General features: G+C 46.7%; 1 protein-coding gene and 23 non-coding genes across 24 annotated transcripts; 7 read left to right on the top strand and 17 right to left on the bottom strand.

The window, feature by feature from the left end:
- The first annotated feature begins 398 nt into the window (after positions 1-398).
- On the top strand, positions 399-470 carry trnae-cuc (transfer RNA glutamic acid (anticodon CUC)). The gene has a single exon. It is a non-coding gene; the product is annotated as a tRNA-Glu (tRNA).
- Positions 471-735: 265 nt separating this feature from the next.
- On the bottom strand, positions 736-807 carry trnae-uuc (transfer RNA glutamic acid (anticodon UUC)). Its single transcript has one exon. It is a non-coding gene; the product is annotated as a tRNA-Glu (tRNA).
- Positions 808-1,282: 475 nt separating this feature from the next.
- On the bottom strand, positions 1,283-1,355 carry trnar-acg (transfer RNA arginine (anticodon ACG)). The gene has a single exon. It is a non-coding gene; the product is annotated as a tRNA-Arg (tRNA).
- Positions 1,356-1,985: 630 nt separating this feature from the next.
- trnae-cuc (transfer RNA glutamic acid (anticodon CUC)) lies at positions 1,986-2,057 on the top strand. The gene has a single exon. It is a non-coding gene; the product is annotated as a tRNA-Glu (tRNA).
- Positions 2,058-2,322: 265 nt separating this feature from the next.
- On the bottom strand, positions 2,323-2,394 carry trnae-uuc (transfer RNA glutamic acid (anticodon UUC)). The gene has a single exon. It is a non-coding gene; the product is annotated as a tRNA-Glu (tRNA).
- Positions 2,395-2,867: 473 nt separating this feature from the next.
- Positions 2,868-2,940, bottom strand: trnar-acg (transfer RNA arginine (anticodon ACG)). The gene has a single exon. It is a non-coding gene; the product is annotated as a tRNA-Arg (tRNA).
- Positions 2,941-3,570: 630 nt separating this feature from the next.
- trnae-cuc (transfer RNA glutamic acid (anticodon CUC)) lies at positions 3,571-3,642 on the top strand. The gene has a single exon. It is a non-coding gene; the product is annotated as a tRNA-Glu (tRNA).
- Positions 3,643-3,697: 55 nt separating this feature from the next.
- Positions 3,698-3,784, bottom strand: trnay-gua (transfer RNA tyrosine (anticodon GUA)). The gene is given in 2 exon segments: positions 3,698-3,733; positions 3,748-3,784. It is a non-coding gene; the product is annotated as a tRNA-Tyr (tRNA).
- A 123-nt stretch (positions 3,785-3,907) lies between these two features.
- trnae-uuc (transfer RNA glutamic acid (anticodon UUC)) lies at positions 3,908-3,979 on the bottom strand. The gene has a single exon. It is a non-coding gene; the product is annotated as a tRNA-Glu (tRNA).
- A 474-nt stretch (positions 3,980-4,453) lies between these two features.
- On the bottom strand, positions 4,454-4,526 carry trnar-acg (transfer RNA arginine (anticodon ACG)). The gene has a single exon. It is a non-coding gene; the product is annotated as a tRNA-Arg (tRNA).
- Positions 4,527-5,156: 630 nt separating this feature from the next.
- Positions 5,157-5,228, top strand: trnae-cuc (transfer RNA glutamic acid (anticodon CUC)). Its single transcript has one exon. It is a non-coding gene; the product is annotated as a tRNA-Glu (tRNA).
- A 55-nt stretch (positions 5,229-5,283) lies between these two features.
- Positions 5,284-5,370, bottom strand: trnay-gua (transfer RNA tyrosine (anticodon GUA)). Its single transcript is given in 2 exon segments — positions 5,284-5,319; positions 5,334-5,370. It is a non-coding gene; the product is annotated as a tRNA-Tyr (tRNA).
- Positions 5,371-5,493: 123 nt separating this feature from the next.
- Positions 5,494-5,565, bottom strand: trnae-uuc (transfer RNA glutamic acid (anticodon UUC)). The gene has a single exon. It is a non-coding gene; the product is annotated as a tRNA-Glu (tRNA).
- Positions 5,566-6,039: 474 nt separating this feature from the next.
- Positions 6,040-6,112, bottom strand: trnar-acg (transfer RNA arginine (anticodon ACG)). The gene has a single exon. It is a non-coding gene; the product is annotated as a tRNA-Arg (tRNA).
- Positions 6,113-6,742: 630 nt separating this feature from the next.
- trnae-cuc (transfer RNA glutamic acid (anticodon CUC)) lies at positions 6,743-6,814 on the top strand. The gene has a single exon. It is a non-coding gene; the product is annotated as a tRNA-Glu (tRNA).
- Positions 6,815-6,869: 55 nt separating this feature from the next.
- trnay-gua (transfer RNA tyrosine (anticodon GUA)) lies at positions 6,870-6,956 on the bottom strand. The gene is given in 2 exon segments: positions 6,870-6,905; positions 6,920-6,956. It is a non-coding gene; the product is annotated as a tRNA-Tyr (tRNA).
- Positions 6,957-7,079: 123 nt separating this feature from the next.
- trnae-uuc (transfer RNA glutamic acid (anticodon UUC)) lies at positions 7,080-7,151 on the bottom strand. The gene has a single exon. It is a non-coding gene; the product is annotated as a tRNA-Glu (tRNA).
- Positions 7,152-8,329: 1,178 nt separating this feature from the next.
- On the top strand, positions 8,330-8,401 carry trnae-cuc (transfer RNA glutamic acid (anticodon CUC)). The gene has a single exon. It is a non-coding gene; the product is annotated as a tRNA-Glu (tRNA).
- Positions 8,402-8,456: 55 nt separating this feature from the next.
- trnay-gua (transfer RNA tyrosine (anticodon GUA)) lies at positions 8,457-8,543 on the bottom strand. The gene is given in 2 exon segments: positions 8,457-8,492; positions 8,507-8,543. It is a non-coding gene; the product is annotated as a tRNA-Tyr (tRNA).
- Positions 8,544-8,666: 123 nt separating this feature from the next.
- trnae-uuc (transfer RNA glutamic acid (anticodon UUC)) lies at positions 8,667-8,738 on the bottom strand. The gene has a single exon. It is a non-coding gene; the product is annotated as a tRNA-Glu (tRNA).
- Positions 8,739-9,212: 474 nt separating this feature from the next.
- trnar-acg (transfer RNA arginine (anticodon ACG)) lies at positions 9,213-9,285 on the bottom strand. Its single transcript has one exon. It is a non-coding gene; the product is annotated as a tRNA-Arg (tRNA).
- A 630-nt stretch (positions 9,286-9,915) lies between these two features.
- On the top strand, positions 9,916-9,987 carry trnae-cuc (transfer RNA glutamic acid (anticodon CUC)). The gene has a single exon. It is a non-coding gene; the product is annotated as a tRNA-Glu (tRNA).
- A 265-nt stretch (positions 9,988-10,252) lies between these two features.
- On the bottom strand, positions 10,253-10,324 carry trnae-uuc (transfer RNA glutamic acid (anticodon UUC)). Its single transcript has one exon. It is a non-coding gene; the product is annotated as a tRNA-Glu (tRNA).
- Positions 10,325-14,365: 4,041 nt separating this feature from the next.
- On the bottom strand, positions 14,366-20,012 carry LOC137058882 (uncharacterized). The gene is made up of 8 exons (XM_067432380.1): positions 19,928-20,012; positions 17,840-18,458; positions 17,514-17,735; positions 15,804-17,396; positions 15,459-15,662; positions 14,881-15,339; positions 14,698-14,765; positions 14,366-14,569 (listed from the first exon to the last, which is right to left on the bottom strand). Exons 2-8 carry the CDS (start codon positions 18,456-18,458, stop codon positions 14,366-14,368), a joined length of 3,369 nt encoding a protein of 1,122 aa, XP_067288481.1. The 5' UTR covers positions 19,928-20,012.
- Between the last annotated feature and the right edge of the window lie 186 nt (positions 20,013-20,198).

Genomic DNA, 20,198 nt, shown 5'->3' with positions numbered 1-20,198 from the left:
GCAAGGCTGGCCGCTCAAAAAGCCAGGCATACCTCAGAGACGACGACACTCTGTGCTATGCGCTCTGTCAACTTCGAGCTCCTTCGCCAGATGCTCTGCAGAAGAAGGGCTGAAAACAAAAAGCGGAGTGAGTCAGGCACCTCTTGGCACTGAGAGCACGGCTGGGCTCTCCTTGTTGTCTTTTGCAAGCTGCTTTGATTGAATTGCAAGTTGCGATGTTGTTAGGATGTTCTCACAGAGCATGTGACAGTTTCTCAGTGGAAGAACTGTGATCCAGGGTCAGAGACTCTCTCCTCTCCAAGAGGAAAAGGCTAGCCTTAGCGGTTTTGCTTGAGAAATTGCAGCAAAATCTGGTAGAGGCCCACAGGCAGGCTTGAGGAGACAGGCTGAACAGCCCTTCCCTGGTGGTCTAGTGGTTAGGATTCGGCGCTCTCACCGCCGCGGCCCGGGTTCGATTCCCGGTCAGGGAACGTTCCTTTTGCCCTCCAGCGCAGCCAAGAAAATGTTTGAGTGTGAAAAGTGACCTCCTTCGAGCCGGAGTTGAACCAGCGACCTAAGGATTGCCAACGTTCCACCTACAGTCCTCCGCTCTACCAGCTGAGCTATCGAAGGTATGCAGGGAAAGAGAAGAACCTCAACCTATCAGGTTGCTGCAGCTCCACTGCTGGCTAAAAGCGATTCAGTAATAGACAGAAGCTCTGGCTGTTCGATAAGGGGAGCAAAGACAAGCCAAACTTCCCATACCGGGAGTCGAACCCGGGCCGCCTGGGTGAAAACCAGGAATCCTGACCGCTAGACCATATGGGAAAGCCCGCAAACGCCGGTCAGGCTTGTGTGCCATTTTTCATGCGTGTGGCCAGTACAAGGGCAGGGTTATGTTAGGCCCTTTGGCATTCAGTGTGTGACCATCGCCTTTAAGAATATGGCAATGTTCCGAAGGGATTGTTTACTGAATTCACTTGTACCAGACTCGATGGAGGGAGATGTCATTTGTCTCTCCCAGGGGGTGCAGCTCTCTCCCATTCTTGTGTTCGCATAAAAAGATACTATAAACTGGTCATTAAAGCAAGGTCCCCGTGACAGTGCTTATGCGATGCATTTGAAAGCACACACGGTATTGTATGGTAGGTGCTATCTAGCTGACAAAACGGCCTATGGTTGGACTGTCAGTTTACAAGAAAAAAAAAACGAACCATTCCAATACCAATAGTCAAAAACTATGGGCTAATAAAACAAACTAATAAAACTGCTGTAGGCTGATAGCGAAGCAAAAGAGGCAGATCGAGCCAGCCAGGAGCCGAACCTAGAATCTTCTGATCCGTAGTCAGACGCGTTATCCATTGCGCCACTGGCCCACCGGTCAGGCGGCCTGGTGTTTACACGCATCTTGGTGGTGTTCGCCTGGAGCGGGGCCTGTCGCAACATCAACTTTTTCTCATGCCATTAACAGGCCTGGAGCCAACGTAAGGAAGCGCTCCGATGAGGGGTCTGCTATGAAAAGCTTGAAGACGGAGGCGTCACATGTTAGGGATCTCTGTCTTCCTGGCGTGGCTAACGTAGCTGGGTAGCAAATTACTTTAAAACAGTGCAAGGCTGGCCGCTCAAAAAACCAGGCATACCTCAGAGACGACGACACTCTGTGCTATGCGCTCTGTCAACCTCGAGCTCCTTCGCCAGATGCTCTGCAGAAGAAGGGCTGAAAACAAAAAGCGGAGTGAGTCAGGCACCTCTTGGCACTGAGAGCACGGCTGGGCTCTCCTTGTTGTCTTTTGCAAGCTGCTTTGATTGAATTGCAAGTTGCGGTGTTGTTAGGATGTTCTCACGGAGCATGTGACAGTTTCTCAGTGGAAGAACTGTGATCCAGGGTCAGAGACTCTCTCCTCTCCAAGAGGAAAAGGCTAGCCTTAGCGGTTTTGCTTGAGAAATTGCAGCAAAATCTGGTAGAGGCCCACAGGCAGGCTTGAGGAGACAGGCTGAACAGCCCTTCCCTGGTGGTCTAGTGGTTAGGATTCGGCGCTCTCACCGCCGCGGCCCGGGTTCGATTCCCGGTCAGGGAACGTTCCTTTTGCCCTCCAGCGCGGCCAAGAAAATGTTTGAGTGTGAAAAGTGACCTCCTTCGAGCCGGAGTTGAACCAGCGACCTAAGGATTGCCAACGTTCCACCTACAGTCCTCCGCTCTACCAGCTGAGCTATCGAAGGTATGCAGGGAAAGAGAAGAACCTCAACCTATCAGGTTGCTGCAGCTCCACTGCTGGCTAAAAGCGATTCAGTAATAGACAGAAGCTCTGGCTGTTCGATAAGGGGAGCAAAGACAAGCCAAACTTCCCATACCGGGAGTCGAACCCTGGCCGCCTGGGTGAAAACCAGGAATCCTGACCGCTAGACCATATGGGAAAGCCCGCAAACGCCGGTCAGGCTTGTGTGCCATTTTTCATGCGTGTGGCCAGTACAAGGGCAGGGTTATGTTAGGCCCTTTGGCATTCAGTGTGTGACCGTCGCCTTTAGGAATATGGCAATGTTCCGAAGGGATTGTTTACTGAATTCACTTGTACCAGACTCGATGGAGGGAGATGTCATTTGTCTCTCCCAGGGGTGCAGCTCTCTCCCATTCTTGTGTTCGCATAAAAATATACTATAAACTGGTCATTAAAGCAAGGTCCCCGTGACAGTGCTTATGCGATGCATTTGAAAGCACGCACGGTATTGTATGGTAGGCGCTATCTAGCTGACAAAACGGCCTATGGTTGGACTGTCAGTTTACAAGAAAAAAAAACTAACCATTCCAATACCAATAGTCAAAAACTATGGGCTAATAAAACAAGCTAATAAAACTGCTGTAGGCTGATAGCGAAGCAAAAGAGGCAGATCGAGCCAGCCAGGAGTCGAACCTAGAATCTTCTGATCCGTAGTCAGACGCGTTATCCATTGCGCCACTGGCCCACCGATGAGGCGCCCTGGTGTTTACACGCATCTTGGTGGTGTTTGCCTGGAGCGGGGCCTGTCGCAACATCAACTTTTTCTCATGCCATTAACAGGCCTGGAGCCAACGTAAGGCAGCGCTCCAAAGAGGGGTCTGCTATGAAAAGCTTGAAGACGGAGGCGTCACATGTTAGGGATCTCTGTCTTCCTGGCGTGGCTAACGTAGCTGGGTAGCAAATTACTTTAAAACAGTGCAAGGCTGGCCGCTCAAAAAGCCAGGCATACCTCAGAGACGACGACACTCTGTGCTATGCGCTCTGTCAACCTGGAGCTCCTTCGCCAGATGCTCTGCAGAAGAAGGGCTGAAAACAAAAAGAGGAGTGAGTCAGGCACCTCTTGGCACTGAGAGCACGGCTGGGCTCTCCTTGTTGTCTTTTGCAAGCTGCTTTGATTGAATTGCAAGTTGCGATGTTGTTAGGATGTTCTCACAGAGCATGTGACAGTTTCTCAGTGGAAGAACTGTGATCCAGGGTCAGAGACTCTCTCCTCTCCAAGAGGAAAAGGCTAGCCTTAGCGGTTTTGCTTGAGAAATTGCAGCAAAATCTGGTAGAGGCCCACAGGCAGGCTTGAGGAGACAGGCTGAACAGCCCTTCCCTGGTGGTCTAGTGGTTAGGATTCGGCGCTCTCACCGCCGCGGCCCGGGTTCGATTCCCGGTCAGGGAACGTTCCTTTTGCCCTCCAGCACGGCCAAGAAAATGTTTGAGTGTGAAAAGTGACCTCCTTCGAGCCGGAGTCGAACCAGCGACCTAAGGATTGCCAACGTTCCACCTACAGTCCTCCGCTCTACCAGCTGAGCTATCGAAGGTATGCAGGGAAAGAGAAGAACCTCAACCTATCAGGTTGCTGCAGCTCCACTGCTGGCTAAAAGCGATTCAGTAATAGACAGAAGCTCTGGCTGTTCGATAAGGGGAGCAAAGACAAGCCAAACTTCCCATACCGGGAGTCGAACCCGGGCCGCCTGGGTGAAAACCAGGAATCCTGACCGCTAGACCATATGGGAAAGCCCACAAACGCCGGTCAGGCTTGTGTGCCATTTTTCATGCGTGTGGCCAGTACAAGGGCAGGGTTATGTTAGGCCCTTTGGCATTCAGTGTGTGACCGTCGCCTTTAAGAATATGGCAATGTTCCGAAGGGATTGTTTACTGAATTCACTTGTACCAGACTCGATGGAGGGAGATGTCATTTGTCTCTCCCAGGGGGTGCAGCTCTCTCCCATTCTTGTGTTCGCATAAAAAGATACTATAAACTGGTCATTAAAGCAAGGTCCCCGTGACAGTGCTTATGCGATGCATTTGAAAGCACGCACGGTATTGTATGGTAGGCGCTATCTAGCTGACAAAACGGCCTATGGTTGGACTGTCAGTTTACAAGAAAAAAAAACTAACCATTCCAATACCAATAGTCAAAAACGATGGGCTAATAAAACAAGCTAATAAAACTGCTGTAGGCTGATAGCGAAGCAAAAGAGGCAGATCGAGCCAGCCAGGAGTCGAACCTAGAATCTTCTGATCCGTAGTCAGACGTGTTATCCATTGCGCCACTGGCCCACCGGTGAGGCACCCTGGTGTTTACACGCATCTTGGTGGTGTTTGCCTGGAGCGGGGCCTGTCGCAACATCAACTTTTTCTCATGCCATTAACAGGCCTGGAGCCAACGTAAGGAAGCGCTCCAAAGAGGGGTCTGCTATGAAAAGCTTGAAGACTGAGGCGTCACATGTTAGGGATCTCTGTCTTCCTGGCGTGGCTAACGTAGCTGGGTAGCAAATTACTTTAAAACAGTGCAAGGCTGGCCGCTCAAAAAGCCAGGCATACCTCAGAGACGACGACACTCTGTGCTATGCGCTCTGTCAACCTGGAGCTCCTTCGCCAGATGCTCTGCAGAAGAAGGGCTGAAAACAAAAAGCGGAGTGAGTCAGGCACCTCTTGGCACTGAGAGCACGGCTGGGCTCTTCTTGTTGTCTTTTGCAAGCTGCTTTGATTGAATTGCAAGTTGCGATGTTGTTAGGATGTTCTCACAGAGCATGTGACAGTTTCTCAGTGGAAGAACTGTGATCCAGGGTCAGAGACTCTCTCCTCTCCAAGAGGAAAAGGCTAGCCTTAGCGGTTTTGCTTGAGAAATTGCAGCAAAATCTGGTAGAGGCCCACAGGCAGGCTTGAGGAGACAGGCTGAACAGCCCTTCCCTGGTGGTCTAGTGGTTAGGATTCGGCGCTCTCACCGCCGCGGCCCGGGTTCGATTCCCGGTCAGGGAATGTTCCTTTTGCCCTCCAGCGCGGCCAAGAAAATGTTTGAGTGTGAAAAGTGACCTCCTTCGAGCCGGAGTCGAACCAGCGACCTAAGGATTGCCAACGTTCCACCTACAGTCCTCCGCTCTACCAGCTGAGCTATCGAAGGTATGCAGGGAAAGAGAAGAACCTCAACCTATCAGGTTGCTGCAGCTCCACTGCTGGCTAAAAGCGATTCAGTAATAGACAGAAGCTCTGGCTGTTCGATAAGGGGAGCAAAGACAAGCCAAACTTCCCATACCGGGAGTCGAACCCGGGCCGCCTGGGTGAAAACCAGGAATCCTGACCGCTAGACCATATGGGAAAGCCCGCAAACGCCGGTCAGGCTTGTGTGCCATTTTTCATGCGTGTGGCCAGTACAAGGGCAGGGTTATGTTAGGCCCTTTGGCATTCAGTGTGTGACCGTCGCCTTTAGGAATATGGCAATGTTCCGAAGGGATTGTTTACTGAATTCACTTGTACCAGACTCGATGGAGGGAGATGTCATTTGTCTCTCCCAGGGGGTGCAGCTCTCTCCCATTCTTGTGTTCGCATAAAAATATACTATAAACTGGTCATTAAAGCAAGGTCCCCGTGACAGTGCTTATGCGATGCATTTGAAAGCACGCACGGTATTGTATGGTAGGCGCTATCTAGCTGACAAAACGGCCTATGGTTGGACTGTCAGTTTACAAGAAAAAAAAACTAACCATTCCAATACCAATAGTCAAAAACTATGGGCTAATAAAACAAGCTAATAAAACTGCTGTAGGCTGATAGCGAAGCAAAAGAGGCAGATCGAGCCAGCCAGGAGTAGAACCTAGAATCTTCTGATCCGTAGTCAGACGCGTTATCCATTGCGCCACTGGCCCACCGGTCAGGCGCCCTGGTGTTTACACGCATCTTGGTGGTGTTCGCCTGGAGCGGGGCCTGTCGCAACATCAACTTTTTCTCATGCCATTAACAGGCCTGGAGCCAACGTAAGGAAGCGCTCCGATGAGGGGTCTGCTATGAAAAGCTTGAAGACGGAGGCGTCACATGTTAGGGATCTCTGTCTTCCTGGCGTGGCTAACGTAGCTGGGTAGCAAATTACTTTAAAACAGTGCAAGGCTGGCCGCTCAAAAAGCCAGGCATACCTCAGAGACGACGACACTCTGTGCTATGCGCTCTGTCAACCTGGAGCTCCTTCGCCAGATGCTCTGCAGAAGAAGGGCTGAAAACAAAAAGCGGAGTGAGTCAGGCACCTCTTGGCACTGAGAGCACGGCTGGGCTCTCCTTGTTGTCTTTTGCAAGCTGCTTTGATTGAATTGCAAGTTGCGGTGTTGTTAGGATGTTCTCACGGAGCATGTGACAGTTTCTCAGTGGAAGAACTGTGATCCAGGGTCAGAGACTCTCTCCTCTCCAAGAGGAAAAGGCTAGCCTTAGCGGTTTTGCTTGAGAAATTGCAGCAAAATCTGGTAGAGGCCGACAGGCAGGCTTGAGGAGACAGGCTGAACAGCCCTTCCCTGGTGGTCTAGTGGTTAGGATTCGGCGCTCTCACCGCCGCGGCCCGGGTTCGATTCCCGGTCAGGGAACGTTCCTTTTGCCCTCCAGCACGGCCAAGAAAATGTTTGAGTGTGAAAAGTGACCTCCTTCGAGCCGGAGTCGAACCAGCGACCTAAGGATTGCCAACGTTCCACCTACAGTCCTCCGCTCTACCAGCTGAGCTATCGAAGGTATGCAGGGAAAGAGAAGAACCTCAACCTATCAGGTTGCTGCAGCTCCACTGCTGGCTAAAAGCGATTCAGTAATAGACAGAAGCTCTGGCTGTTCGATAAGGGGAGCAAAGACAAGCCAAACTTCCCATACCGGGAGTCGAACCCGGGCCGCCTGGGTGAAAACCAGGAATCCTGACCGCTAGACCATATGGGAAAGCCCGCAAACGCCGGTCAGGCTTGTGTGCCATTTTTCATGCGTGTGGCCAGTACAAGGGCAGGGTTATGTTAGGCCCTTTGGCATTCAGTGTGTGACCGTCGCCTTTAAGAATATGGCAATGTTCGAAGGGATTGTTTACTGAATTCACTTGTACCAGACTCGATGGAGGGAGATGTCATTTGTCTCTCCCAGGGGGTGCAGCTCTCTCCCATTCTTGTGTTCGCATAAAAAGATACTATAAACTGGTCATTAAAGCAAGGTCCCCGTGACAGTGCTTATGCGATGCATTTGAAAGCACGCACGGTATTGTATGGTAGGTGCTATCTAGCTGACAAAACGGCCTATGGTTGGACTGTCAGTTTACAAGAAAAAAAAAAACTAACCATTCCAATACCAATAGTCAAAAACTATGGGCTAATAAAACAAACTAATAAAACTGCTGTAGGCTGATAGCAAAGCAAAAGAGGCAGATCGAGCCAGCCAGGAGCCGTACCTAGAATCTTCTGATCCGTAGTCAGACGCGTTATCCATTGCGCCACTGGCCCACCGGTCAGGCGGCCTGGTGTTTACACGCATCTTGGTGGTGTTCGCCTGGAGCGGGGCCTGTCGCAACATCAACTTTTTCTCATGCCATTAACAGGCCTGGAGCCAACGTAAGGAAGCGCTCCGATGAGGGGTCTGCTATGAAAAGCTTGAAGATGGAGGCGTCACATGTTAGGGATCTCTGTCTTCCTGGCATGGCTAACGTAGCTGGGTAGCAAATTACTTTAAAACAGTGCAAGGCTGGCCGCTCAAAAAACCAGGCATACCTCAGAGACGACGACACTCTGTGCTATGCGCTCTGTCAACCTCGAGCTCCTTCGCCAGATGCTCTGCAGAAGAAGGGCTGAAAACAAAAAGCGGAGTGAGTCAGGCACCTCTTGGCACTGAGAGCACGGCTGGGCTCTCCTTGTTGTCTTTTGCAAGCTGCTTTGATTGAATTGCAAGTTGCGGTGTTGTTAGGATGTTCTCACGGAGCATGTGACAGTTTCTCAGTGGAAGAACTGTGATCCAGGGTCAGAGACTCTCTCCTCTCCAAGAGGAAAAGGCTAGCCTTAGCGGTTTTGCTTGAGAAATTGCAGCAAAATCTGGTAGAGGCCCACAGGCAGGCTTGAGGAGACAGGCTGAACAGCCCTTCCCTGGTGGTCTAGTGGTTAGGATTCGGCGCTCTCACCGCCGCGGCCCGGGTTCGATTCCCGGTCAGGGAACGTTCCTTTTGCCCTCCAGCGCGGCCAAGAAAATATTTGAGTGTGAAAAGTGACCTCCTTCGAGCCGGAGTCGAACCAGCGACCTAAGGATTGCCAACGTTCCACCTACAGTCCTCCGCTCTACCAGCTGAGCTATCGAAGGTATGCAGGGAAAGAGAAGAACCTCAACCTATCAGGTTGCTGCAGCTCCACTGCTGGCTAAAAGCGATTCAGTAATAGACAGAAGCTCTGGCTGTTCGATAAGGGGAGCAAAGACAAGCCAAACTTCCCATACCGGGAGTCGAACCCGGGCCGCCTGGGTGAAAACCAGGAATCCTGACCGCTAGACCATATGGGAAAGCCCGCAAACGCCGGTCAGGCTTGTGTGCCATTTTTCATGCGTGTGGCCAGTACAAGGGCAGGGTTATGTTAGGCCCTTTGGCATTCAGTGTGTGACCGTCGCCTTTAGGAATATGGCAATGTTCCGAAGGGATTGTTTACTGAATTCACTTGTACCAGACTCGATGGAGGGAGATGTCATTTGTCTCTCCCAGGGGGTGCAGCTCTCTCCCATTCTTGTGTTCGCATAAAAATATACTATAAACTGGTCATTAAAGCAAGGTCCCCGTGACAGTGCTTATGCGATGCATTTGAAAGCACGCACGGTATTGTATGGTAGGCGCTATCTAGCTGACAAAACGGCCTATGGTTGGACTGTCAGTTTACAAGAAAAAAAAACTAACCATTCCAATACCAATAGTCAAAAACTATGGGCTAATAAAACAAGCTAATAAAACTGCTGTAGGCTGATAGCGAAGCAAAAGAGGCAGATCGAGCCAGCCAGGAGTCGAACCTAGAATCTTCTGATCCGTAGTCAGACGCGTTATCCATTGCGCCACTGGCCCACCGATGAGGCGCCCTGGTGTTTACACGCATCTTGGTGGTGTTTGCCTGGAGCGGGGCCTGTCGCAACATCAACTTTTTCTCATGCCATTAACAGGCCTGGAGCCAACGTAAGGAAGCGCTCCAAAGAGGGGTCTGCTATGAAAAGCTTGAAGACGGAGGCGTCACATGTTAGGGATCTCTGTCTTCCTGGCGTGGCTAACGTAGCTGGGTAGCAAATTACTTTAAAACAGTGCAAGGCTGGCCGCTCAAAAAGCCAGGCATACCTCAGAGACGACGACACTCTGTGCTATGCGCTCTGTCAACCTCGAGCTCCTTCGCCAGATGCTCTGCAGAAGAAGGGCTGAAAACAAAAAGCGGAGTGAGTCAGGCACCTCTTGGCACTAAGAGCACGGCTGGGCTCTCCTTGTTGTCTTTTGCAAGCTGCTTTGATTGAATTGCAAGTTGCGATGTTGTTAGGATGTTCTCACAGAGCATGTGACAGTTTCTCAGTGGAAGAACTGTGATCCAGGGTCAGAGACTCTCTCCTCTCCAAGAGGAAAAGGCTAGCCTTAGCGGTTTTGCTTGAGAAATTGCAGCAAAATCTGGTAGAGGCCCACAGGCAGGCTTGAGGAGACAGGCTGAACAGCCCTTCCCTGGTGGTCTAGTGGTTAGGATTCGGCGCTCTCACCGCCGCGGCCCGGGTTCGATTCCCGGTCAGGGAACGTTCCTTTTGCCCTCCAGCACGGCCAAGAAAATGTTTGAGTGTGAAAAGTGACCTCCTTCGAGCCGGAGTTGAACCAGCGACCTAAGGATTGCCAACGTTCCACCTACAGTCCTCCGCTCTACCAGCTGAGCTATCGAAGGTATGCAGGGAAAGAGAAGAACCTCAACCTATCAGGTTGCTGCAGCTCCACTGCTGGCTAAAAGCGATTCAGTAATAGACAGAAGCTCTGGCTGTTCGATAAGGGGAGCAAAGACAAGCCAAACTTCCCATACCGGGAGTCGAACCCGGGCCGCCTGGGTGAAAACCAGGAATCCTGACCGCTAGACCATATGGGAAAGCCCGCAAACGCCGGTCAGGCTTGTGTGCCATTTTTCATGCGTGTGGCCAGTACAAGGGCAGGGTTATGTTAGGCCCTTTGGCATTCAGTGTGTGACCGTCGCCTTTAAGAATATGGCAATGTTCCGAAGGGATTGTTTACTGAATTCACTTGTACCAGACTCGATGGAGGGAGATGTCATTTGTCTCTCCCAGGGGGTGCAGCTCTCTCCCATTCTTGTGTTCGCATAAAAAGATACTATAAACTGGTCATTAAAGCAAGGTCCCCGTGACAGTGCTTATGCGATGCATTTGAAAGCACGCACGGTATTGTATGGTAGGCGCTATCTAGCTGACAAAACGGCCTATGGTTGGACTGTCAGTTTACAAGAAAAAAAAACTAACCATTCCAATACCAATAGTCAAAAACTATGGGCTAATAAAACAAGCTAATAAAACTGCTGTAGGCTGATAGCGAAGCAAAAGAGGCAGATCGAGCCAGCCAGGAGTCGAACCTAGAATCTTCTGATCCGTAGTCAGACGCGTTATCCATTGCGCCAAGGACGGCGCGTATACGTCTATCAAAGCCATCCACAACTCCGTGAAATGTACCCGGAGATCGTCGGATCGAATCCCGCTCGACCCCAACTTTTTATCATGTAAACCAGAGTAATAAATATATATAAAATTAACTAAAATAACGTAGAAATGGAACGTAGGCGTCATTTATAATCCAGAGGTAACGTTTTGTGATAATGAAGGCAAAGAATAAGACAAATATTGGTGATTAATGTTATTTTTCTACACATTTAAATGAACAAAGGTTTATTCAGTTACTAAAACATCGAACAAAATGTATGTATAACAAATTCATTACACATTCAAATTAAAAAAATTAATGTATACACATTTTAAATTCATATAATTCTGTGTAGAAATTAAAAGGTGTGGTAAACAATAATAATAAGAGGAAGAAGAATAAAGAAATACAGAAACGTCCAGACCCTTTTTATATATTTTATTATAATTACAACAACAATTAGTAGTGGTGATAATAATAATAATAATAACGAAAGGTTATATAATAGTATTAATAATAATCAGGTACATAAATAAATCAAGGATTATACAAATACACTAAAAATAATTATCATCTGTTAATATTAATTTACATATATACATAATTATTAATAACCTCTCTTAGTATAAAAACTGCAAAGAAATGTAATCAAATAAAATGTAAAATAGACAATAGCCATCTATTGTGCAAACTGGAGACCCATCATTCCCTGAGCTGACAATTTCCCAACCAAGTGAAAGTCAGTAACTTTGATTTAAAAAAACTCACACATAAATAACAAAGTAAACTTAGTATATGTTAAATTTATACAAAAAATAATATTGTTGAAGAATGTTGAAAAAAACATGAAAAACCACCCAGATGTTGGAGATGTGTAAATTACTCTATAATGCAAACATTAACCAAATAAAAATAACTAAATAAATAAATACAATAAGAAATTAAGAACCTGGAGGGTTGTCATTTCCAGTTTTTTTTTTCCTATAACCTCGTTCCTCTAGCACAGCCCTCCATTCACTATATGACTGAGTCTCAGACTCTTTGCAGTACCAGTTGCCGAAGTACTGAAGATGTGATGGTGGCTTTCTCTCTTTTTTACACTTTTTGCACATAATAACATCTGTCTTCCTCACATATTTTCTTGTGACAGTTCCAGTGTTTTCCCTCTCCTGTTTTCTCTTTCGGTATTGCTGAGTGGAGTAAGGAACATCTTGACTGGGTGTCTGTGTTTGAGGTGATGGTGGCATAGCTGAAAGAAATGGGATGTTGAAGAACATCATCTGTGAGGTACCAGGCACTGGAGGAAGCTGCACAGATGGTAGAACGAAAGGGAGAGAGACAGGTGGTGCTGGTGCAATGACAGGATGTGTCATTTGATGCGATGGTGGAGCCTGGGAGATGGTCTGAGGTTGGGACCTCCCCTTGAGTTTTGCCTCCCCAGCAGTGTTTGGTGGCAGGACAAACAGGTGAGGCTCAGCCAGATTGGCTGAATACAGAATTGGTCCTTTCTGCATAGCTGCAGGAAGCTTCTCAGGTCCTGCCATGGGTGCGCCTGGGGCTTGGATTCCCTGCTTTAAAATGTCCTGCTCCTGTGACTTGCAGCGTCTGCTGAACCTGGGAAAATATAAAACAAGCGCTATTATTACAAAATTATGTGTGATAAACAAGTTTTTGCTCACAACTATGATGCAGCAGCATGACAGAGCGGGGGTTAGAGGAAGGGGTAAGGGTAGAGAAAGGGGTAGGGGTATGGGTAGAGGAAGGGTTAGGGGTAGAGGAAGGGTTAGGGGTAGAGAAAGGGGTAGGGGTAGAGGAAGGGTTAGGGGTAGAGGAAGGGTTAGGGGTAGAGGAAGGGTTAGGGGTAGAGGAAGGGGTAGGGTTAGGGGTAGAGGAAGGGTTAGGGTTAGGGGTAGAGGAAGGGGTAGGGTTAGGGTTAGAGGAAGGGGTAGGGGTTGAGGAAGGGTTAGGGGTAGAGGAAGGGTTAGGGGTAGAGAAAGGGTTAGGGGTAGAGGAAGGGGTAGGGTTAGAGGAAGGGTTAGGGTTCGAGGAAGGGTTAGGGGTAGAGGAAGGGGTAGGGGTAGGGAAGGGTTAGGGTTAGAGGAAGGGGTAGGGGTTGAGGAAGGGTTAGGGGTAGAGGAAGGGTTAGGGGTAGATGAAGGGTTAGGGGTAGAGAAAGGGGTAGGGGTAGAGGAAGGGTTAGGGTTAGAGGAAGGGTTAGGGTTCGAGGAAGGGTTAGGGGTAGAGGAAGGGGTAGGGGTAGGGAAGGGTTAGGGTTAGGGTTAGAGGAAGGGGTAGGGGTTGAGGAAGGGTTAGGGGTAGAGGAAGGGTTAGGGGTAGAGAAAGGGGTAGGGGTAGAGGAAGGGTTAGGGTTAGGGGTAGAGGAAGGGGTAGGGTTAGAGGAAGGGTTAGGGTTCGAGGAAGGGTTAGGGGTAGGGTTAGGGGTAGAGGAAGGGGTAGGGGTAGGGGTAGGGGTAGGGGTAGGGGTAGGGAAGGTTTAGGCCTAACCCTACCATGTAAATTACTTGAAACCTCTGTGTAGCCCTCAGCTGCTTTGATTTAAGTTTAGGGTTAGCGGTAACAATGCTAACTTACTCACCATTGTGTGACTGTTGCAGCGTTCACTTCTGGGAGCTGGATGGTGGTCTCGGTCATCACCTTAGCATTGGTGATGATGCACTCTCGGATGTGCTTGTAAGCTCGTGCCACCATTGTGAAGCGGGACACCCTCACTCCGTCACAGCGCACCGCGTTTGGGTAGAGAGCACAGAGCCTTGTGAAGATGGCCTCCACCACTCGGTTGCAGTCAGGCCACTGTGCAGGACTATGAGCCCCAACGAAACACCTGTAAATGACAGCAGAATACATATTATTAATACAAGATTATTTTATTGTTTTGTTTAATTGTTTTATTTCCCCTTTTCTATTCTGTCTGTTTTACTTTTTGTTGTCTTTATGGTCAATGTTGAAATATATGCATAAATTAGATCACTACTGGGTTACTGTGTTATGGCATTTTTCACAATACAGACTGCACATTATCCCGCTTATTACATGGCTACTTACTAAAAGACAGTAAAAGATAAATAATTTGACACTAAATATTGATCCAAAGTGATTTTATTGATTAAGAAATTTTAAAGATTAAGAAATCTTGCTAAATAAAATTGATGTATGGTTGGAACTGCATCCATAGCAACGTAACATAGCAACATAAAGTCAGCATTAAACATAACTCACAACTAATAATTTAAGTTATAACTAACTTTGAACTAAGTAAGGCTGCGGGAAGATAAGCTAGGCATCAAGGCGTCAGATTTTACAACTTTGATTAAACAGGGGTTAGGGTCACCACCCTGCATGGGTGGTGATATTTCAGCCAGTTTCAGTTATATTTATGCAAAAATACCCTTCGTTTGCTAAATTTAACATACCTTTTTGTGCTCTCCACACCTGGTGCCACAATCTTCTTTGTAGCCCTGAATCATCCCTGTTTTAAGGTGGTTTTATGACGTGGTGAGTAAATGGTCTTGTTCTTGTCATACTCCCCCATTGCTTGCCATAGGGTGATGATCTTGACGCACTCGTCTCCAGTCAAGGCCAGACGGTGATCTCTAAGGCTAACCAAAAACTCTGCCAAGTCCTGCACGGCTCCATACCCCTCAATATTATCAGGTCCAACAGAATCCTAAAATGAAAGATTATTTAAGAACTTTTGATAGCAGTAATGAATACAAATATTCACATGAAAGCATAGGCAACATTACCCAGGTTTGGTTTAAACACATATAAATGTACATTTAAAAAGAAACTTACATCATGTGAAGTGTTCTCTTCAGATGTTGGTAGATGAGGAGTTTCTGTGGATAATTGGTCCACTGGGACTACATGAAAAAGGTAAATATTTAGTTAAAATGTGTATTTGTGTCTTTCAATATGACAAATTTAAATTAGAGTTAGTGTGACTGAAACATCTATCAATATTTTGGTAAAACTCACAGCTATGAGCTTCAGGAGAGGGTGCAGGCTTTGAATGAGTGTGTAGTGAGCTAAAAACAGGCGATGGCACTGGTGATGGAGGGACCACAGACAGTGATGACATGGGCTTGAAAACAGACGATGGGACTGGTGATGGAGGGACCACAGACAGTGATGACATGGGCTTGAAAACAGGCGATGGGACTGGTGATGGAGGGACCACAGACAGTGATGACATGGGGCTGGTTGCTGGAGGGGTTGGACATGATGCTGCAGACACTGATGCTTCTGAAGAAGAAGCAGGTGTCCGTTCTGTGTCGAAGGTGGGGACAGTGATGTCGTGAATCTCCTCAAGTTCAGCATAATCTTCATCCACCTCTGTACCAACCTCAGTCGTCTCTGACTCTTCAATGGCCAACTTATAGTCCTGCAGAACTTTACCAGTTTGCTGGTAAAGGTACTCCACTCCAATAAGTTCACCTTTAAAATATTAAAACATTGACAATAAGATAATATACCAGGATATTATAACTCAGTGGAAAAATTGTATGTGTACACATGACTGTAATTGTAACTAAAAAAAAAAAATAGTTATCTACCAGTGTACTTTCTTGGCCCAACATATGGGATGATTTTCTTGCCCATAACCTCCTCTGCAAGAGTATTGACAGCATGGCGCAGAAGATGATTATAAGAATGTGACTGCTGCTCATCTGTTGTTGCTGCCACAGCCCGGTCCTCATTCCACCTTGCAAGTCCATCCAAAAGGTACGCCTGGAAGAAGGTGTCACTTGCCAGCGTACCTGTACATTGAAAACAAAAAGACCACAGAATGGGTTACGCATAAATACACAAATACCTGTACTTGCAATCATCATAATTATTTAAAATATATGATTACATCATATCAGTATTTTAGTAATTCAGTTAAGTCAATTATTTACCTGGGATGAATCTGTTAAGGTGTAGGTGAAATGACTCAAGCGAAGTGGAACCTCTGGCACAGCGGTAGGTTGGCAGGCGGTGCCCTCCCTTCACTACAGTGCCAGTCTGCATGTAGAGCTGCACACCTACAGGATCCTGGATGCAGGCCACATGCTTCCGCTGGGACTTTAAGATCTCTCTCATCCGGGCTGAATTTATTAGTGGTACTCCCAGAGTGTCACGACCAGCATCTCCATCAAAGGCCTGAATATGGCTCTCAATCAGCGCCAGGGTCTCCTTGGTCCCACGAGTGGTTCTCCTGCAATGTAGGGCTAGCTCACTACGGCTGATACAGCGCAGCACATCAGCCTCGGATGATGGTTTCCGGTCAGCTTCCAGCTCTGCGCGCTTCGCCTTCTTAAGTGCAGTCAGGTCGTCCTGGTCCCACATGAAAATACAGTGGCTGAGGCGACTCATAAATGTTGCATACAGCTGGTGAGAGTCGGTGGTGCACCCCACAGCAAATCTCCGCATGAAGTGCCATATATCTAACCGGATGGTCATTTGGTCCCACTCTTCAAACATCCTCCTCAGAAGAGTGTTGCCACAGCAGTCTCGGTCAACATACATTATCTCAGGAGGAGCCACCCCAGCCACTCTGTATCGCTTGATGAGGCCTTCAATCATTGGTCCGAGACCAAAGCCTTCACTGGCTGTGAGCACGGACATGATCACCTGTCCATGCTCATTTCCAACGTTGGTTGCCCATGTAGCGGTGCCATAGCTGCGTCCTGCTAGTTTTCTGGCCACTTTTTTAGTAGAATCCATTTTTAAGATACGACCATATTGAGATGTTATAGTGGCCTTGATTTCGTCCAGCCTTTGCAGGACATCCTGGGCATACACCTGCATTAGCCACCGGTGCTTAGGGACAGAAGGCATTGAAAGAGCAGGTTCAAATGTCACAGGCAGGATCAGGTTTGATGTGACAGCACTGGCAATCCCCTTGCAATCTGTCAGATACTGGACTGTTTTTTCCAACCACACCTCAGCATGACGCTCCTGCAACTTGCGCTGGATCTGGCTGCTGCTGTTTCCCAGTCCTCGCTGACGCATCAAACTTACTACCTCGATGTCACATGCAAGTTTTGATGTGAGAATGCAAGGGAACTGCACCCTGTGGCCAATGTCGAGCTGGGAGACGATATCATGGCTCCAGCTGATGACCTTCCTCTTACATCTTCGGCAGGCCAGGTACTCAGATGCCACAAAGTACATCTTACCGAAGGCAAACACCTGTCTGATCTTTTGATGCAAGCCAGCTGAGGTCAGAAGGTCTTTCTGACAGTCTGGATGCGGACAGGTCAGCTTCACTTGCCACAGTTTTCGTGGCATCCAGAGCAGCAGGGGATGGCCAAAGTAATTCTCTAAGGGAGGAGACTTACTGGTCTTCAGTGGCACCTGTGGAGGATACCACCAAAGTTTGTCCACCCTGCTAAAGATTAGCTCAGGATGCCCTTGTGCTGACCACCTGAACAGGGCCTTGGACATCCACCTCTGGTCCACTTCAGGCAGGGTATTTATCCATCCAGCTGGAAGACAGACTCGTCGTACTGGAACCCCCCAAAGAGAAATAAACACATAAATAAACAAGTGCAAACTCACATTGCTTTACTTTATTATTCCTGGAAAGGAAACTTTAATATATATTTTTTAAAGTATATACGTACATCCCACATGTGCCTCCTCAAACTTATTTGCCTCTGCCAGCAGTGTGCTGTCATCTATCTCAGTGGACACAGAGGGGCGGGTGAGGGTGGCTGAGGGTCCTGTGTGTGCCTCAGAGGAGGCAGTCGGGCGGGTGAGGGTGGCTGAGGGTCCTGTGTGTGCCTCAGAGGAGGCAGTCGGGCGTGTGAGGGTGGCTGAGGGCCGTGCACGTGCCTGGGCCAAAGCTTCAAAACAAAACACAGGACAAACAGATAAACATGACTACTGAACAACAACATAAATAATAACAAACCAAAAAAAGAAAAGTGTAAAATAAATGTTTGCTTACAAGGTGTGGCTTTGACGGGGGAAATCAGCCTTTTTACGGTCTTGGTCATGCTTTTCTGGGTAGGCAACTTCCCAACCAAGAGGGAGCGGAGAGAGGCAGTGGAAGTATGGGTGGTGGCAGTGTGCTGGGTAGGGGGAGTGATTTGTGTGGGGCCAGTGTGCTGTGTGGGGGGAGTGAGCTGGGTGGTAGCAGATTGCCCAGCATATTGCTCTTCCTTCATGGCAATGGCAATTCTGCCAGAAGGGAAAAGCTCGATATACTCCCTGAAACTCCCCTTGTTGTGGGCATGTTCTTGGGAGTCTTTGCTGCCTCCTGTGGGGTCCCTCTTTATAGCTGCCACCAGGTAAGCAGCATACCCCAGGGCATTTTCAGCCACCCACCTAAATGTTTGCCCGCGAAATACACCAAACTGGATTTCAAAGAAACCTAGCAGGTGTTTTCTGTTAGCTAGATCTCCGTGGTACAGACTTAAGCTTTTCTTGGCCTTGTCCAGCACTACCTCTGGGGACAGGGGTCTTGTGTACGGCTTTCCTTTGTTAGCCTCCTTCACCTTTGCCGCTTCCACTGTATCTGTCATATTCAGGCTGCCATCAGCCCGTCTCCTAAAGTGAGGTTCCATCTAAATTATAAAATGAATATATAAAAAAGACAATAGGGAAACAGGAAAACACGTTTGGTAACACATTAATTAATGCAGCTGTGTATATCACATTATTAGATTTACTCATGATCACTGTAAAATGTTGATTTTATATTATGCTTTGTCTGTGTATAGTTTTCCTACAGGCTCAAAATGTTGGCTAACATATTAAAATCATCAGAGATAATTTTTTCACTAATATTGCACCATTAAATAAAATTTATGTTCCACGTCAGAAAAAGAAGAGTTATCAAGTAATGGCTAGTGGATAATGGAAAATCTATTCCAGGAATTTTCAAAGTTGTAAACTTTACATGGGAATTAACAGGAATATATGAGAATTAATGGAAATAAACAGAGAAGTTTCTAAATTAGTTTAGCCTGCAGCAAGGAACTTAATTGTAGTTGAAAAAAAATCTTAGTTAAAACAACCAGATTTAATTCACTACTGTTGATTTTATACCTTACACATGCACATAACACACTACTGACTGCAGGGCTATTGAGGCCATTCCTAAATAACATGGACAGTTGATAAATATTATTGTGAAATATTACAATTTAAAATAATGGTTTCTTTTTTACTATACTTTAATATATTATTTATTTCTGTGATGCAAAGCTGAATTTTCATCCGCCATTACTTCTGTGTCACATGATCCTTCAGAAATGTAATTTTGCCACACACAAAAATAAAACTAAAAATAATAATTAAATAAACAGATTTTTTTCAGGATTATTTGATGATTAATTAAAGAAAAGATTAACAATAAGAGTAATAATAATAATAATGTACAAATAAATAACTAGTAACAATATACACTACCATCAAAAAATCTGAGATCAGTAATTATTTGTCTTGTTTTTGGAAAGAAATTAATAATAATTTTCAGCAAGCAAGTATGTGTTTAATTGATTAAAAAGTTAGAGAATTAATTGTTACAAAACATTGCTATTTTAAATAAATGCGGTTCTTTTTAACTTTTTATTCATCAATGAATCCTGAAAAAGGTATTAACGTTACAAGTTCCAAAAAATATTAAGCAGCACAACTGTTTCCAACAGTGATAATAATTCAACATATTAGAATGATTTCTGAAGGATCATGTGACATTGAAATAAACAACATAAGCATAACAATTAGAACAATAAACATTCCCATAAATTCCTGTTAAATTTCCAAACTGGAATATTTCCAAAACTCCCCAGTTAAGCTGAATTAAAATCTTTCGCCGTTTGCAATCCTAAATCTATGTGATCTCCTTTAAAAACCTTTTTTCCCAGAAGTAAAGGTAAAGTAACGGCCATGCATTCAAAATTGTACTTAGCTAAAACAAGTTTAGCATCAAATATGCTGCATCAAATGTAATGTATTAAAAAAGTAGAAGTATCATGTACATTATTTATGTAGATTATAATTAGTGATGATTTACAAAAGACTGACTTACTTTGCAAATGTTGTTTGTTAAGAAGTTATAACGTCAATGAAATAGTATCATCTCCAGCGTAAATTATTTCGCTTGTCTCCGGGTGCGCTTGACGTTGATTGGTCAATTCCTGAATGATTCGTGATAGCGATACGAGCGGCGATTGGCCATAGCATTCGAATCATGGATGAATCGTGATAGCGATACGAGCGGCGATTGGCCATAGCATTCGAATCATGGATGCAACCGGGAACGTGATTGGCTGTCATAATCATGAAAAACCACGATTTAC

This window comes from Pseudorasbora parva, chromosome 22, assembly GCF_024679245.1.
Source record: "Pseudorasbora parva isolate DD20220531a chromosome 22, ASM2467924v1, whole genome shotgun sequence".
Taxonomy (NCBI): domain Eukaryota; kingdom Metazoa; phylum Chordata; class Actinopteri; order Cypriniformes; family Gobionidae; genus Pseudorasbora; species Pseudorasbora parva.
The sequence above is the reverse complement of the archived record's forward strand: the minus strand, read 5'-3'. Positions and strand labels throughout refer to the sequence as shown.